At 39.7% G+C, this 19,195-nt stretch overlaps 2 protein-coding genes across 7 annotated transcripts in view; one reads left to right on the forward strand and one right to left on the reverse strand.

Annotated features, from left to right (window-relative positions):
• Nucleotides 1-3,075, forward strand: part of INVS (inversin) — a 143,154-nt gene extending 140,079 nt beyond the window's left edge. For 2 of the 4 annotated variants that reach the window (XM_073806334.1, XM_073806335.1), the window contains one exon: nucleotides 2,291-3,075. In XM_073806334.1, coding sequence (XP_073662435.1) covers nucleotides 2,291-2,469 — 179 coding nt within the window. In that variant the 3' untranslated portion in view covers nucleotides 2,470-3,075. Of the gene's footprint in view, nucleotides 1-1,592 lie in introns of all 4 variants that reach the window. The other 2 variants (XM_019948910.3, XM_019948911.3) reach the window with 2 other exon arrangements.
• Nucleotides 3,076-3,331: 256 nt separating this feature from the next.
• The window catches only part of TEX10 (testis expressed 10), a 55,847-nt gene continuing 39,983 nt past the window's right edge, over nucleotides 3,332-19,195 (reverse strand). For 2 of the 3 annotated variants that reach the window (XM_073806336.1, XM_019948912.3), the window contains 4 exons: nucleotides 11,820-11,900; nucleotides 10,012-10,193; nucleotides 4,763-4,973; nucleotides 3,351-3,490 (listed from right to left, as the gene is read on the reverse strand). In XM_073806336.1, coding sequence (XP_073662437.1) covers nucleotides 3,377-3,490; nucleotides 4,763-4,973; nucleotides 10,012-10,193; nucleotides 11,820-11,900 — 588 coding nt within the window. In that variant the 3' untranslated portion in view covers nucleotides 3,351-3,376. Of the gene's footprint in view, nucleotides 3,491-4,762; nucleotides 4,974-10,011; nucleotides 10,194-11,819; nucleotides 11,901-19,195 lie in introns of all 3 variants that reach the window. The other variant, XR_012332609.1, reaches the window with a different exon arrangement.

The following is a 19,195-nucleotide window of genomic DNA, read 5'->3' on the forward strand; positions in this document are numbered from 1 at the left end:
TGTGTTTCATACAGAATACAGTCTATAAATTTCCATGAAATGGGCATGACTTGGACATACATGTAAGTAGGTTTCTGCAATGCAGAATCACAGATAGCAAATGGAACCAAGAAGGACAAACCACTCATTTTAGTCTTTACCGTGAATAGAAATTTTTGCTTTGAGAATTCCATGAGGTTAAGGATCTTTGGATTTTGCTCACTGTTCTACTTAGCTTTAGTACATTGTTTGGCACATTGTAGGTGCTCATATATCTGAGTGAAGATTGTGGCTCCTAACCCCTTCAATTTGGGGAGAGACTTTACTAGTGCCTTTACCTCTTAAAACAAGGAGCAGAATGTGAGCTGGCTAGAGCACAGTAACAAACTCCTTGGACTGTTTCTCTACCTGCATCCAGGAGGCAAACAATCACATTCTCCTCAGTCTTCTACACCCACCTGCAAACCACCCACACCCACAGAGAACAGCAGCACAGTCATGACCAGAGAGCATATATATACCAATGTCCTAAATCTGGGGGCCCTTCTTGTTAAAAATAAAAGAATTTCCTCTAAATAGAAAATTCCATTCCAACGAATGGAATAACCATGGCTTAAGTGATTACTAAAAACGGTACCCCCTGTATGAACGCAGAATATTCCTGCCCACCTGCAGAGGGGTATGCAGATGACAGCTCAAGACTTGATACAACAAAGGCAGCCACAAACACACCAGAGTTCCCAAACAGTTCACTTTAACTTTATTGAAGTAACAGTAATAAAACCAGATGAGAGAAAGACATATTTTTGTAACTTTTTAAAAACTACTCACCTTTCATGTTTGCTTCTTTGCTCCACTTAGGAGCGACATCCAGCAGTACGGCTTCGGCAAGTTCTCTTAACTGGTCGGGGGCTCAGTATCCTCATTTGTTAAGTGAGAGAGAGGGTTGAGCTCACCACTAAAATTTTTCAACTGTAGCATCCTGTAACTCTGTGATTTCAAAGTCATAAAAAGGCCTAAAAAAAAAATCCACTTTGTTTGATATGCCTATTATTCTATCACCTGAATAGTTTTCAAAGGAGCCTATTTTCTAGAATGGACTATAGCCAAGTATGTGGCACAGGGAAAGTTAAATGATAGATATGTTTGTGTTATGTTACAGAGATGCACAGAGAAAGCAATATCATACCAGTTATTCCAGGCAGACTGAAGACCTAAGTTCCAGTCCTACCTCCTCAAGCAGCTGCCCCCTCATAGTCAGGGTTATTCCTTAAAGATGTCAGGTATCTTTGAGAGGATGGAAAATGGAGGGCTGACGTCCTCCTGTCTCTACAATAAACTAGCCATCACCTTATTCAGCCCCATAGATAATCCAACCTAAACCCTTCTTCCTCCCCACCAATCAACTCTGTCCTTCAGCATTAAAATTAATAATCTGAATATCGGGACTTCCCTGGCGGTCCAGTGGTTAAGACTCCACGCTCCCAATGCAGGGGGCGCAGGTTCGATCCCTGGTCAGGGAACTAAATCCTGCATGCCGCACGGCATGGCCAAAAATAATAATAATAGTAGCAATAATAATAATCTGAATATCTGGTATTTGTTTTTAACAGTGAGCAACTTGCAGTGTATACACCTCCTTGAGAACAGTGGAAGATCAAAGAATTTTTCTTATAACCTGCAATCAGCTAACCCATCAAGAAACAAAACAAAGCTTCGACTGCCTATGGAGGAAGACTGTGCCCGGAGGGGGCGGTTCTAATAGCTAGTGCAGAATTCTCTGATTAGCGTTTACACTTTGGGAAAACTTTAATATCCATGCCTGAAGGCTTATTAGACTGAAAATGTGGTAACAACCGAGAGAAATGTGTTTTCTTTCTGCTGTTACACAGCACTGTTTTGTAAATTCTTAGCCAGTGCTGCAAGGACCAGGGTAAACTATACCTGTGCAAAACTGCCCGTGTGCCTACATGTCCGTGAGGACGGCCGGAAAAGAGTATTTCTAATAAGTTAAGTCTAAGTAAAACTAAGGAAGTGAGCACTAAAGACGCTGCTGGGTTGGGATTTCTCCTCAACTGGTGCAAGCCTGGTTTGTTGGCGCCAGTGAAGAACCTAAATGAGATGGGGAAGAGCCTGTCCCACAGCAGATGCCTTCAGTTCACTACTTTTCTGGAAGCTAATGCAATGGACTTCATTACAGACACCACATCCTGTTATTCCAACATCATCAGTTTTAATTTTTACCCAGTGTTTTGCTGTTAGACACTGTAAGACTGTAATAGGTATACTGTTGATTGCTTACATTTTACAGTTGCCGTGTCAGCCTCTGAAGACCACAGGCTGCTGCCACGTCCTGTGAATGGCGTTCCTTCTGCTGAGCACCAGCAGTATCACAGCACCAAGGCCTCAGTCAGGAAGGTCTACAGACCAGGCACTCATGCACGGGGTGCCAATTCAGGCCTTAACCTTCCACGTGTATTTTCTGCTTGACCTGCAGAGGTGAGCAACCTTGTCAAAATGCTGTTCCTTTGGCATGGGAAACTGTGCTAACTATGCATTCTAGCTAAGAACACATGGTTTAAATAAAATCCAGTGATTGTGGGCTTTTTCACATTTTTTAAGGGCAAAGCTACTAGGAATGTAGACAGGCAGAAACAATGGCATATTAGGCTCACAAATATTTCTAGAACTGCTTGCATTTTAAGATTACTGCCACCCCTGTCCTGACAGTAAGAGGCTGGAAGCAATGAAGTGTTATTTAATTATCTGGATTTTTTACAGTTGGCTAACTAACTAAATTACTTCATTTTTATGAAAATGATTATAACAAAAATTAAGAACTCTTACAATGGATCACTAGTAGAAAACCACTTTGTAAGAGTTACCCAGCTCAGACCAAGGACCATTTAGGTACAGGAAAATCCACAACAAATGGGAGCACTGTTTTGAAATCTTGCTAGAAATCCTCTGGAAACACAACTCCAGAGTGAGAAGCAACCACTCCCAAACAAAACCAAACCAAAAACTAGTTTAGTTTGTTGCTGTCTGAATGAACTGGGGCTGAGAACAAAAAGAATAAAGTTTGCCTAGATGGGACCACAAAGACTGAGCTTATTTCTTACTATACAATAGAAGGTACCATATTATCGCTTTGTATTTTATATATACTTAACTATGAAATACAGAATACCCGTTACCACATATCACATGCTAGTCCAGGAAGCCAGCCTGTGCATCAATGGGAACTCCCAAGCATTATTTTCCTATTTCAGTGCAAAGGAAGGTTCATAAACAACTTCTTTAAAAGTTCAGCTTTAATGACAAACATTTATTACATCAGTCTCTTCAAAATTAGATGTGAATAAACAATTTCAAACAGAGGTGCCACAGTGCCTTTTCAATACACTGTACTCAACATGCTGGGTCCCTGGGGATGCCCAGTGATGTACACATTGAAGCAATAATGTAAGTCTGTAAGCCACTGCTCCTGAACACCTCCACTCTTCAATGTCTGCAGAGAAAAACAAGAGTAATATGAGAGTTGTACCAAAACGGCTTCCTGATGGTTTTTTCCCCCACCCAAACAAGATCTCAAACAGTCCTTGCGATAGTATCCTCATCTATAAATTATCAAATGAAATCTCACTGAAAAAAGGAACCTATTAATCAGGTATTATTACCACAGGTAATTAAAATTCCTAGTTTCATCCTCAAGTATTAAGTGCTACCAGTTTCTTGTTGGGTCTCTTCCCTCCCACATTTGCTAGGGACTAATGAAATTTCACCATTAACCACCCCTACACTCTGTACTTCCGCCCCTTCGCATTGTAGAATCTCGTAACATTCACTGATGATTCAACAGGTCTCAATTTGTCATTCTTATAGAGACTGGCTGATTCTCCAACCTCGGAATGATCCAAGTTCTTAACTTTTCTTCCCTTCTACTATTTCTGAATTCTGCATCCTCTTCCATTACTGAGAAAATTCAGAATACATCTTTTGTTATATGTAGGTATAAGCTCTATTACTCTGAAGTATTATTACATATACCAATTAATAACCCCCTCCAATCAAAGGCCTATACAAAAAACCTCACTTTAACTCTCCCAAACCAAAAACACCAAGGGAATCCTTAATAAACAGAACTGCCCACCCCAGGTGAACACAGAGAACCAACCATTAGACAAAGCTGAAGCCTGCAACTTCCAACTTCTTCCGCCTCTCCAGTGAACTAAGTGACTAGAAATAGGCCTTAGTTTATTCCTGCTCAATTTCCTTAATGACAGCTAACATTTGTTGGGTGCTTAGTAACTATCAGTTACAGTATAAACCTTACTTGGACGATCTCATTTAATGGTCAACAAAACCCAACAATGTTGCTATTATTCCCATTTCTACAGCTAGGAAAACAAAGCTCAGATAGGTTAAAAAAAAAAAAAAACAACCCCACACAACTTGCCAAATTATCACAGTTAAGCAATAGAATCTGTATCACAAAACAGGTAGGAGTGACTCTGATGCCTGTACTTTTTCCAACTAAGCTGCCTGCCACCTTAATTCAGTTTGAGTATTTTACGGTTTTTAGTACTGATTCTGCAATCAAAGTCACCCCGCTGGTTAAGTGACAGTCAGTTACTAGACGGCAGGGGAAGCCCTAAGAAATCACCACACTGGGCTTAATTCCAAGAGTCCGTCAACACACAGAAACGCTGGCCTCCCAGAGCACCTCCATGCCCATGAATCTAGTATGAACAGTACAAAGCCCTTGTTTCATGCTTCTTACTGTGATATTCTTGATGATCTGCTGCACCAAGATGGCATTGGTCAACATGTGAGTCCTGAGGGGTGCGTGCTGCAGCAGCAGGCGAAGCAGCTGGCCCACCACAGGCAGCTCCTCAGGTCCAGCTCTGCTCACCCGCAGGCTCTGTAGCATCAACCTGAGCACTCGAGGCAGGAGTGCCAGGATGGAGACACAGACGCCCCACAGCTTGTCCCTACAAAACAGAAATGAGTCAGTGAACCAACGCATACAGGAAAAGTGCCCTTTCCATACTTCCCAAGACTGAAAATGTCCTTTTAAGAAACACGGTGTTTTCTGATAAAACCCCAGAAACCAAAACTAATAAGAACTGGGTTTCATCAGAGCTAAAAAAGCAAATGCAGTGAAGAATCAGCTGCTTCCCCTATTTTACAGGTTTCAGGAAGCCTAGCAACCAGCGTTTCCCTGGGCTTAACAAGACATTCTTGAAGCCCTAGTGATCATATTTAACACAGCATTCACCACAGAATGATCTATACATGCGTACTATTCTCTACCAGTGGACACTATTCAACTGTCTATTACACAACACCAAATGTCAAAAGAGTAAGAATGTCCCAATGGCAAAAAGGGAAGAAAAGAACTTCATGAAACTCTGAGCCTCTGACCTGGATTATGAGTCTCTTCAATGTGTTAGAACAGGGCAGCTTTCCAGAGAAAGATGTGCTCACAAGGAACCAAAGGGATTTGAGAAAACAGCCAGTAAGGGAACTATTACAGGCCAGAGATGGTAAATAAATCCAAATTTCAGTGAGCATCATTCTTCCGGTATCTTTAAAGAACAGGAACAAAAATGTTTTATGATAGAGGTAAGTGGCCTAACCACATTCTAGAAGTGTGTCAATTAAATGGAGCAATATCCTTTTGGAGGAAAAGTTCACTGGCTGCTAAAAGCTCTGACCTTAGCCTGTTACAATTTCTCTACCAAGAGTGCATAATCCTCCCAGTCCCAAGCCTTTCTAAGAAAGCCTACCTCCAGACCTTTCACCATCTGACCCCCCTCCCAACTCCACATACAGCAATTGCATCAAACGTAGATACCAAATCCATTAAGCCAAACAGATCCTCTTATTTGAAGAGACTTTATTCAGCCTGTGGACTCATGCACAGCCAGGTTAGGACAGCCATGTGCAAGGAGAAAAGAGAAAGCCAGACTGTAGACATAGCTAATGAGGAGGCAAAGGCACAGAGATTAAAGACTACAAAACTTAGAAGAAAAAAGAATAGAGGAAGCTGCTTTGGTTCCTGCTGGGTTTCAAATTCCTACCTCCACAATTCCTACCCATTCGGTTTTCTTTTTAATAAGTTACTACTGTACTGATCCAATATATTCACTTTCTACTTGAACTTCAGTGGATTTCAAATGTGGATCAAAACTGCTAAAAGAGCTTATGGATTCTACATTACACCAAATACAAGTATACTGAATGAATGAGTAAAATTCAGAATTCCACCTTCACACACCACAACTGAAGAAAACTGTCAGGCCAAACAGAAGAGAGACCTGGGTACCATGAATGATGTAAGTAATACCATTTGAAGAGCCATTCTTAGGGTTTTCTAAGAGTTGTCATGCACAGAAATAACTGTACCAACTCTATATAAATTGTTATGAAGTTGAGATTTTAGGTCAACATAAAGCAATGGTTCTAAACCACTCTAAAGGAACTGATGAAAGTCCAATATTTCACAGATAATTTTCAGGAGTTCCACTAACTCTGCAAACTTCTGATGTATTCTGGTCAGATAATACCAACCAACCCCCCTCCACTCCCCAAACACAGGGAAATACAGATAATATACTCTAAAAAACAAAACAAAAATACAGCCAAGCTCAAAAGCCAGAATGGTTGATATCTCTAGGTGCCAGAAACTATGCCAGAACTCATGAAGATACACAGGAGCACAGAACTGGATATGGGATTTGGGGGCTGAGTATTCAACAGCCAACAAACAATGCTGGAAGCTGAGGCTTCAGCCCCAGGTATGGAAAGCAGGGAGCTAGAACTGGGCTCCCTGCATAGAGCTGGAAGCCAGGAAAATGCAAATGTGAAACTGCCCCATGGGGAGGTGTCCACAACCTCCACAAACTCTCACAAAAGATGCATTCAGAGAAAGTTATACAATCCAAAACATGAGCTTGTTTGTTCAGTCCCACTAGAGACAACCTCCAGAGCCCCATCTGCTCCCCAAAATGAGAGAATTCCCACACCAGAGAGAAAGAGAGCAAACAGAACAAACTGACAAGACCTTTAACACCAATAAAGCAAGAATGACAAAGAGCCGAGTAAAAACTCAAAATAGATGAAAGAGAAAACAATAGCTGATACAATAAAAACTCAATAGAAGGATTAAACAAAAGAATCAGAATGAGAAACTCCCTATGTTTAAAAGGAGCTTTTAGGGGAGAATAGAAACAGTGGGGAAGATAACAGAAATAAAAACACAGCTGAAGAAAAAACATTAAGTCTTCAGATTAAAGGAGTACACTAAGTCTCAAGCAGGATAAATAACAACAAACCTACACTAGGATACACCCTGATTTGCAATGCAACAAAGAGAAAACAGTGAAACCATAGAAAAGAATAGATTACTAACCTAGGGGCAGGACGGAAATAAAGACGCAGACCTACTAGAGAATGGACTTGAGGACGCGGGGAGGGGGAAGGGTAAGCTGTGACAAAGTGAGAGAGTGGCATGGACATACATACACTACACCAAATGTAAAATAGCTAGTGGGAAGCAGCCGCATAGCACAGGGAGATCAGCTCGGTGCTTTGGGACCGCCTAGAGGGGTGGGATAGGGAGGGTGGGAGGGAGGGAGGCGCAAGAGGGAAGAGATATGGGGATATATGTACACATATAGCTGATTCACTTTGTTATAAAGCAGAAACTAACACACCATTGTAAAGCAATTATACGCCAATAAAGATGTTAAAAAAAAAAGAATAGATTACTACCTAGGAACCAAAAGGGCTAAGTTGAACAGCAGATCTTTCATTACTAACAATGAATCCAGAAGACAACAGAATAGTTTCTTCAAAGTACAGTGGCCACTCAAATTTGAATACCTCAAATTGGTCAAGCCCGATTTTTTGGTCAGCACTTGTGAAATCAAAAGCTCCCAGTAGTTTGACTGGCACTCTCATTATTTGTAATCTCACAAACACCTTCTCTAGGAGGGTAGGAGCAGCCCAAAAGGGAAACTTAAGTACCTAAGACTGACTGCCAACACTTCTTTGTGACTAATGTCATCCTGAGAGATGCATATCAAACTCAATACACAGTACAAAACACTTTTAAAAACAGAATTTTACAGAGGCAAAATATTAAATACAGTGAATTTTGTTCAGTCCAACCATGTAAAATCAAAGGATGTTTTTCTATAAGAAACTAAAAAAGATCTTTGAAACTTCTTATCAGAGTATATCACAAATGGGCTACATTTCAAGTGACAGGAAATGACAAACAACAATATACATAGTTCATAAATGGGGATGCTCATTATAAAATTTTTAGAACCCTGAGAAGTTCCTTGCTATTTACAAAGCCTTTTCTTGAACTATCAGGCCCGAAAGTTTGATGATGGTAAGAAAAGTACCATCAAATCTACGCTTGTTTATGTGTAAATTTTACAGGATATTAACAGTGAAATGTACAAAGTTTTAAATACACACACTTAATGGAAAAAATCCAAATGTCTGTTGACAGTAAAATGGGTAAGTTATAGTACATGCATATAACAGAAGATTACAGAGCAGGGGTACTAGACCACAGCCAATCCAGCTCACAGCCTGTATTTGTAAACAGAATTTTATTGGAACACAGCTACACCCATTCATTTATGTATCATCTAATGCTGCTTTCACATGACCAGGGCAGTGCTGAGTAGTTCTGACAAGAGACGTTATGGTTTGAAAAACCTAAAATATTCACTGACTCCTTACAGAAAGAAGTTTGCTGACTCCTGGTATAGAGAAACAAAAATGAATGAAATACATCTTCGAATCAACATGAGTACTCTCACAAATGATGATGAAAATCAAGTCACAAAAAATACATATAGTATAATTCCTCTTATATATCAAATTCTTAAAATATGCAAAACAAAAATGAAACTGCTTATAAATGCACATAAAATTTTTAAATAAAAAGGTAAGGAAGTGACTAACACAGAAGTGATCTCTGGGGATGTAGAAGAGAAATGTAACTGTGGAAGAAGTGTGCTGACGATGTTCTATTTCTGAACCAGGAGGTTGGTTAAACAGGTGTTCAGTTTATACTCTTTAAACTATTGAAATGTTTTATACAATCATATGTATATTTTGGTGACATTTAAAAGCTCAAAAAAGGCAAATGTCAAAATGTGATAGAATGATTTTTATTTTCTTATATTTGCTCATCTGTTAGATTTTTAAAAAACCTTCTGCAATGAATTGTTAACAGCATACCAATGAGAACATAAGCATGAGAACACTCTTTGAAAATTAAAGTGGAATCTTCTATACTATCCTAGAAGCTTTAGTCTAAAAATTATATAGGAGCAAAAGTACTAATTAAAAACACTAGCATCTTAGAACAATTTCCTTAAACCCAAGAATTTAAAAATCCATGCTGGCGGGCTTCCCTGGTGGCGCAGTGGTTGAAAGTCTGCCTGCCGATGCAGGGGACACAGGTTCGTGCCCCGGTCCGGGAGGATCCCACATGCCGCGGAGCAGCTAGGCCCGTGAGCCATGGCCGCTGAGCCTGCGCGTCCGGAGCCTGTGCTCCGCGACGGGAGAGGCCACAACAGTGAGAGCCCCGCGTACCGCAAAAAAAAAAAAAAAAATCCATGCTGGCTAGTTCTAATGAAGCCCAAAACAAAATACAAAGGCTTGTACTAATAGTAAGCTCATCTTTCTAAAAGTAGAATTTTTTTTCTTGCCAGATCTATAGCAAAGTTAATAAGGAAAGCTCTCAGGAAACTTTCTAATGCCATCTAACTTTTCAAATTTGTAGCTTAAAGGGAAAAAAAAAACTAAGACTGCTCACCGTCACAAAGGGGATTCATAAAAGAACAAAGAAAAGCTAGCTAGGTTTATACAAACTCTAAAAGAGAATTAGATTTTGGAAATATCTCTTACAGATTGAATGACTGACCAACTGCCTGACTGATTGAGGGGAGTTGAACAAGTAGGAAAAAAATTAAAGTTTAAGAATACAAAAACTATTACCTCTTTCTTAGATGTTCTGCTTCTCCTTTCTCTAAAGTGAGCAGAAAATAAAGAAGACTGTAGCAACAAGAAGCCAGAAATGGCAGCAGCGTCTCACTAAGTACACACGTATGATCCAGGAGCTTACAGATAACACCCAAAACACAGCCCACCGTGCTGTCAGGAATTACAGTCAACCCAACCTAGGCAGAGAAAAATGAGATTAATGACCTCTTCACAACAGCCCCTCTCCCCAGAATAAAACCAAACACCACTATCTGGAGAGTTAACCTTCCATCACTACTGGTGGAAACTTGTGTATACATAATACATGCCATGCCACCAACCACACCTTAAGATCCTGTTTTCCTTTGAGAATTTAGTTGCTACGTTAAATGACTCTGAAATATACGCAAACTCAAGAAATACTAATAACCCAATCCACTGCCTCCCCTTCATGACAAAGTCTCCTAAAATTTTCTAGATGTTACAATTTCTACTGATGGACAGAAATACTATTATTTAAAAGGATTATTTCATACATCCAAAGAAGATCGTGATACCAGCAATCACATTTACATGACCTTCAGATTATTCAGACCGGAAAACTCTAATATCTGGCACCACCCCCACCCCAGGTAATTAAATGTACAAACCACAGTTCCTTTTACAATTATCCTTCCCCTGCCCTTTGATTTAACCAGTCATTCAGACATAACTAAGGAAAATACCTATAATGGAGTAAGATAATACTATACTCACACTTGACTGCTTCACTGTCCCAAAACCCAGATAAGGGACATCATGGTATGCTAACTCACCTGGACTCTACTGTATAAATTGTCATTAAGGTGGACTCTAACTTGTAACTGCATGTATACATGGCTTAAATCTCCTGCAAACTACTGCTGAGTTATCATAAACTCTGTAGGTTCTGAGGTCTTAACCTTTACTCAGGCTGTCTGAAAGAAGTGGCCAGATCAACACTGGAATGTTGATCTTTTACTAGAATAGTGAAAGTAGTCAAAGGGCATAAATTTCTGGAGTGGAAGTAAAAAAAAAGAAAAAAGAAAAGAAAAAAGATGGGGATCTTTGGAGACACAGTGTATAAGGATTAGAAGTTTGATAGCAGGGAGAAAAGAGAGTACTGAGGAGTCAACGTAGTAGTCTTCCAACTCGAGGGAAGTAAAGAAAAGGCGGTGTAGACATGCCTGTAAAATTATCCAAACAAGTGAGAATCCCCGGAAGATAACAGTTTTGGACTCGCCCCTCACATCATTATAGTAAAAGCCAAAGGGCAAAGTGTAAATGTTGGAGGAAGTTAAAAGCAAAACCCAGGCATACCTAATGAGAATTTAATGCCAATGGGAACGAGAGACACCCACTGGCCAAAAGACAAGTCAGTTTCATGGCTGAGCTCACTGCTTCCAGTGACCAGGCCTTGAGCCTGTGAGGTGACATCCCTACTTTACACCCCAAACCTTCTGGGTGGAAACTGAACCCCAGTACGGATGCTGGATTCCCAACACAATGACACCTGGCACGTGTTAATTAAAGCATTTTAAGTCAGAAGGACCTGAGGTATAAGAGGTCTTTCATTGCTCAGATGTAGAAAGTAAGGTCCTGGCAAAAGAGGAGATGTTCCCAAGGTCACAGAATTAATTAGTAACAGCCAGGAAAAACACTAAGATTTCTCAGTTCTCACCTCAGCATAATGAAATTATTAAGCTTAGACTTCTGGACACTCACTCTCTCCTTGGTTACGGCAAACTCAATCTTAACCAATGCTATGCTTTCGTGTAACAGAAAAAAATTTTAAGTATATTTACCAAATGCTTACTGATGGCACTTTGCAGGATGTCAAAGCTTTGGCTTCGGGCAGGGATAACCAATAAATTGTGACAAACTGTCTGTCAGAAAAGGAGAAAACCAATACCAAATCAGAACATTTTAAGTCAGAAACAAGTTCAATAGTTTTTTTTTTTTTAAATCTACTTGCTCTATATATTAAAAGGAAACTTAACAAAAAGTGACTTAAAGATGCAGATGTCAAACAATCAAGCCTCATATAAATGGTCCAGTTTTCCAAATAATTCATTTATTAAACATTTACTGAACACTGAGCTAGGCCTATTAGGTGCTTTGCATAGGAATGAAAGAAAGAGAAACTCTTCTGTCTCACAGCCCTCAAGGAGCTTACAATCTACCAAGGCAGAGACTACATTTCTATTAAGTAAGTGCTACAATAGGAGATCTCAGTGACATGAACAAAGGGCAGACAAAAGCCTTTCTCCCATTTGGTGGTAAAATATAACACTGAAAAAACTTATAATTCAGAAAATACCATGTTCAAATTAATTATAATGCTGCCTCTTATTCCCTAAAGGTAAAAGGAAAATAGTCTATAGGAAAAGAAGAAAAATATGAATGAGGTGGGAATCAAATCTCTAGTATTTTTCATTTTCTAAGTTCTCAAGAAAACAAGAAGAGGGAAGGACAGCATCAAGTCCTTCAAAGAATCACAACACAACTCCAGAAGCTGATGGAATTCAGTACCAAAAATCAAGTATGCAGAAAAATCCCACGGAAAGACAAAGATAAGACTGGTGGAAAGAATATCACTCTAGGAAGAGAATGAATAGTCAAGATAAATTCAAGAGGACTGTCCTCAAAAAATCAACAGCTCTATCCATTATGTCTCTATAAAACCTCTTGTAGAGTGACCACCCAGAGTTTTCACATGGCAATTGTCTTATCTTTTTTTTTTTTTTTTTTTTTTTTTTGCAGTACGCAGGCCTCTCACTTTTGTGGCCTCTCCCATTGCGGAGCACAGGCTCCGGACGCGCAGGCCGAGCGGCCATGGCTCACGGGCCCAGCCGCTCCGCGGCATGTGGGATCCTCCCGAACCGGGGCACGAACCCGTGTCCCCTGCATCGGCAGGCGGACTCTCAACCACTGCGCCACCAGGGGAGCCCACAATTGTCTTATCTTTTAAACCTATAGGTAACAACGGAAACAACATATTTCCAATGCCATCTTTCTACTTCGAAATGAGTGTAATGAATATTTTCACTCATAAATGATAAATCATATTTGAAAGGTCCATTCAATAATAAATGATCATTCAATCCCTTCCCTTCTGCCTCCCCTCCCCTTCCTGAACAGTTCAGTTCTAAAGACACTGCATGAGGCGAAGCTAGACATCACCACTAGAGTGGGTGGGAGAGCTTCAGTGGCCCAGAGCTGGCTACCCATTAACAAATGGAGGCACACTGTCCCCAAGAGTTGGAGTTCAAATGCGATAAGGAAGATGCCTGCATGGGAAAGGGGTGGCGCCAAAAGGAGACTGATTACAGGCAAAGTAACTGATGAAGTAGGTAAATATATTAAGCAAAATGGAAGTCAGGTTTCCCACCATCAGAAAAGGCAGGTACAAGAGAAAAGGAGACAGCTAGAATGAACCCAGGGGTGTTGTGTTCCTGATTTCTGTTCACTGATAGGGCATGGGAACAGCAACAGCTAATAGCAATGACCACACTTAAGAGTCCAGAAGTTGGTTTCTAAAATCCATTCTCCACTTAAAGGAAAACTGGGCCTCTTAAAGAAATACCTGATTGCAGGGCGGGGACAGGGAAAATACAACATGAATCTGTAACAATTTGTGGTACAAGAAAGTAAGGAAGTAAGCTGACCCTTGAACAATGTAGGGGGGAGTGGGTAGGGGTGCCGACACTCCATGCAATCGAAAATCTGCATATATCACTTCATAGTCGGCCCTCCATATCTGAGGTTCCTCGTAGCTGCAGATTCAACCAACCATGCGTCATGTAGTACTGTAGTATTTACTACTGAAATAAATCTCCAAATAAGTGGGCCTGCAGAGTTCAAACCTATGTTGTTCAAGGGTCAACTGTACTCAGAGAAAAATGAGGATGTATCAAAAGAACAAAAAAGCCAGCTTTCAGGAGGTAACCATGGCAAACATGAGAGTATCAAAATTAATAAGGATAGTAAGGAATTTTAACCCACTGGAAAATACAGGAAACCATACTAACAAAAATAAATAAATGAATAAATTCGAAGACCAAAAAGGAATGGGATATTTACATTGTTTCAAAGTATCTCCTCATAAAATATTATTAATAACAAAGGGGAAGAAGTAAAAAGTGGAGAACATGGACAGATACCACTTACTCAAGTGATCAAAGTGAACATCTAATGGGACAAATCAAAACCACACACCACCTGACAGGATGCAATCAGAAAACCACAGCATCACTCATGTCATATTCCTGCCAAATTTGTATAACCTGATCTAACCATGAGAAAATAAATTAAACCTGAATTGAGAGAAATTTTACAAAATAACCGTCCTGTGTTCTTCAAAATTGTCAACGTCAACGAAAGACAAGGAAAGACTGAGGAACTATTCCAGATTTTGAAAAAGACTAAACAGACATTACAACTAAATGCAATGAATCATTTCAGATGGATCCTTTAAAGTACATTATTGGGACAACTGGCAAAACAGGAGTAAAGTCTGAGGATTAGATGACAGTAATATACCAATGTTAATTTCCTGATTCTGATGACTATATTGTGTTTACGTAATGGAATGGTCTTAAGACAAATACAGGCGTACCCCAGATATTGTGGGTTTGGTTCCAGACCACTGCGATAACATAAATATAGCAATAAAGCAAATATCACAATAAAGCAAGTCACAAATTTTTTTGGTTTCCCAGTGCATATAAAAGATATGTTTATACTATACTGTAGTCCATTTCATGTACAAGAGCATTGTCTATAAAAACAATGTACATATCTTAATTTTACAATATTCCATTGCTAAAAAACGCTAACCATCATCTGAGCCTTCAGTGAGTCATAATCTTTGTGACAGTGCAGGGTCCTGCTTTGACGGTGATGGCTGCTGACTGACCAGGGTGGTGACTATTGAAGGCTGAGGTGGTTGTGGACATTTCTTTTAAAATAAGACAACAATAAAATTTGCCACATAGATTGACTCTTCCTTCCAACAGCACTTTACCCAAAATGGAACTTCTTTCAAAATTGGAGTCAATCTTCTCAAATCCTGTCACTGCTCTATCAACTAAGTTTATGTAATATTCTAAATCCTTTGCTGTCATTTCAACAATCTTCACATCTTCACCAGGAGTAGATTCCATCTCAAGAAACTACTTTCTCTGCTTATCCATTAGAAGCAACTCCTCATCCATTAAAAGTTTTATCATGAGATATCTACAATAAAAGTCACGTCTTCAGGCTCCACTTCTAATTCTAGTTCTCCTGCTATTTCCACCACAGCTGCAGTTATTTCCTCCACTGAAGTCTTGAATACCCCTCAAAATCATGAGGGTTGGGATCAACTTCTTCCAAACTCCTCTTAATGCTGATATTTTGACCTCTTGCCATGAATCACGAATGATCTTAATGGCATCTAGAATGATGAATCCTTTCCAGAAAGTTTCCAATTTACTTTGCTCAGATACGTCAGAGGAATCACTATCTATGGCAGCTATAGCTTTACGAAACGTGCTTCTTATATAATACGACTTGAAGGTCTAAAAGACTCCTTGATCCATGGACTGCAGAATGGATGTGTGTGAGCAGGCATGAAAAAAACAATAATCTCATTGTACATCTCCATGAGAGTTCTAGGGTGACCAGGTGCATTGTCAATGAGTAGTAATATTTTGAAAGTAATCTTTTTTTCTGTGCAGAAGATATCAAGAGTGGGCTTAAAATCATCAGTAAACCATGTTTTAAACAGATGTGCTGTCATCCAGGCTTTGTTGTTTCATTTACAGAACACAAGCAGAGAAGATTTAGCATAATTCCTTTTTTTTTAACTGTTTTTTTTCTGCTCACTTCTTTTTTAAAATAATTTATTTATTTATATTTTATTTTTGGCTGCGTTGGGTCTTCGTTGCTGCGCACAGGCTTTCTCTAATTGCAGCGAACAGGGGCTACTCTTCACTGCGGTGTGCGGGCTTCTCATTGCGGTGGCTTCTCTTGTTGCAGAGCACAGGCTCTAGAATGCAGGCTCAGTAGTTGTGGCATATGGGCTTCGTTGCTCTGCGGCATGCGGGATCTTCCTGGACCAGGGCTCGAACCCATGTCCCCTGCATTGGCAGGCGATTCTTAACCACTGCACCACCAGAGAAGTCCATAATTCTTAAGGGCGCTAGGATTTTCAGAACGGTAAATGAGGGTTGGCTTCAATTTAAAGTTACCAGCTGCATTAGCCCCTAACACGTCAGCATGACCTTTGAAGCTTCGAAACCAGGCACTGACTTCTCCTCTCTAGCTATGAAAGTCCTAGATGGCAACTTCTTCCAATATAAAGCTGTTTTGTCTACACTGAAAACCTGCTGTTTAGTGTAGCCACCTTCAATAATATTTTAGCTAGATCTTCTGGATAATTGGCTGCAACTTCTCCATTAGCTGCTTCATCTTGCACTTTTAATGTTATGCAGACAGCTCTTTTCCTTAAACCTTATGAACCAACCTCGGCTACCTTCAAACTTTTCTTCTGCAGCTTCCTCACCTCTCTCACCCTTCACAGAATCAAAGAGAGTTAGGGCTTTGCTCTAGATTTGGCTTAAGGGAATGTTGTAGGTGGTCTGATATTCTATCCAAACCACTCAAACTTTCTCCATGTCATCAATAAGGCTGTTTCACTTTCTTATCATTCCTGTGTTCACTGAAATAGCACTTTTAATTTCAAGAACTTTTCTTTTGCATTCACAATTTGGCTAACTGGCAGAAAGGTCTAGTTTTCAGCCTATCTTGGCTTTAAACATGCCTTCCTCACTAAGCTTATAATCATTTCTAGCTTCTGATTTAAAGTAAGAGTCGTGCAACTCTTCCTTTCACTCGAACACACCTATAGGCCATTGTAGGGTTATTAATTGGCCTAATGGCAGTATTGTTGTGTCTCAGGGAACAGGGAGAGAGATGAGGGATGGCTGGTTGGTGCAGCAGTCAGAAGACACACATTTATTAAGTTCACCATCTCATGTGGGCATGGTTCGTGATGCCCCAAAACAATTACAATAGTAATGTCAAAGATCACTGATCACAGATCACCATAAAAAATATAGTAACAATGAAAATGTTTGAAATATTGCAAAAATTACCAAAATGTGACACAGAGACATGAAGTGTACAAATACTGTTGGAAAAACGAACACCAACAGACATCCTCGATGCAGGGTTGCCATAAATCTTCAGTTTGTAAAAAACAGAGTATCTGCAAAGTGCTTTAAAACAAAGTATGCCTGTATGCCGAAGTATGAGGTATGGGCACTCTGTCAAATAGTCTAAGAAAACAGTTCTTTGTCCTGCAGTTATAATTTTTCTCTAAGTTTGAAAATGCTTCAAAATAAAAGTAAATAAAAATATAAACACATAGATGTATACACACACATAAACATACACAAATACAGGCAATCCTCACTTCTGCAATTACAGTGTTAACAAAAACTTGCATACTTCAGAACCCTGACCTCACACTGCACAATTCCAGAACAGGCATGCTAATTTAGTACAATGTGGAAATTAAGGGTTTTTTAAAAATATAAAACTTCATTTTTCTTAAGAAGGTTCTGTACATTTAATTTCTACATTGAAGTATTTTCTACCTAATTTTATCAGGAAATAAACAGAAATGTCATGCACCTAACACTTTTTATAAAATCATTTTATTGCTATATTAAAATGTTAAAAAAGAGCAAGTAAAAGAAAGAAATTGTAATTATTAAAATACTAAAATTCAGATTTAGAGATTCTTTCACTTCCCAATAAAATTACATCACGGAATATATTTACAGAATGAAAATTTCCATATACTCACACTACAAAACAGGGCTCAACTGTTCTAAGAAAGTGTCGTCAAATTTACCTTTGGCAGATTACATTTTACCTTTCCCGTTGGCCATGTCTCAACTATTATCAATGAATAATAAAAACGGTAAGAAAGAGATAGACAACCTGCCTCTATTCTGGGGCTCTTTCCTTACCCCAGTATTTCTTTACATACATGCTTTGTGGGGGGAACAAACTCACTTCAACCAAGCTGCCTCTAAAGACCACCCAAGAGTTCCCTAGTATTGGAAGCATGTTTGTGTTCAGAGTCCTTTTGTGCCCCACTTGCTTTTTCCTATTATCCCAACTGCTTAATTACCATGGCTTTGTAATAGATATTTGATAGTACAAGCCCTCTGGCTTTATTTTTATTCAACACTTTGTTATTCTTGTTCGTCTGTATTTCAATATAAATTTTAGAATCACCTTTTCAATTTCCACAAAAACATTTGCTCTAATTTTGATCTGGATTACACTGAATCTGTACTATAGATTAATTTAGAGAGCTATTATTTGTACAATATTGGAGTCTCCCAATCCATGAACATTATATATCCCTGCATGTATTTAGGTCATCTTTAATATCTCTCAGTAATGTTTTATGGTTTCCAATGTTTTCAGAGGTCCTCAGCAATTGTTTCGTGAAATTCTCCTTTAATCTATATTCATGTTATGTATGTGTGTGTCCCCATTACTAAGGTACAGCCTTTAAGAGTCTGCAATGAGGGGCTCCCCTGGTGGCACAGTGGTTAAGAATCCACCTGCCAATGCAGGGGACCCGGGTCCAATCCCTGGTCCGGGAAGATCCCATATGCCACAGAGCAACTAAGCCCGTGTGCCACGACTACTTAGTCTACTCTCTAGAGCCACAACTACTGAAGCCCGAGTGCCTAGAGCCCGTGCTCCACAACAAGAGGAGCCACCGCAATGAGAAGCCCGTGCACCGCAATAAAGAGTAGCCCCCGCTCGCTGCAACTAGAGAAAGCCCACACACAGCAACGAAGACCCAATGCAGCCAAAAATAAATAAATAAAATTAAAAGAAAAAAAAGAGTCTGCAATGAGAGCTTATGTGTACACTGAAGACCCAACCCACTTCCAGGCCAGCAACTTAAACTAATCATTGTTTCCTTAGGACCATGAGTCACAGAGGTTACTGGCTTAGCTTTTAAGCCCCTCTGCTTTTGCAGCTTAAGAATCTGGGAAATGCTGGAGGGGATCAGGCCCCTCACAGGCCTCTTGAGTCTCCTATTTTCTCAATTCAGCTCAGCAGGATGGTCAAAAGGTTGAATGGATTCTCTGTCCTCCAAGAGGGG

Source organism: Tursiops truncatus, chromosome 6 (genome assembly GCF_011762595.2).
Source record: "Tursiops truncatus isolate mTurTru1 chromosome 6, mTurTru1.mat.Y, whole genome shotgun sequence".
Lineage (NCBI taxonomy): Eukaryota > Metazoa > Chordata > Mammalia > Artiodactyla > Delphinidae > Tursiops > Tursiops truncatus.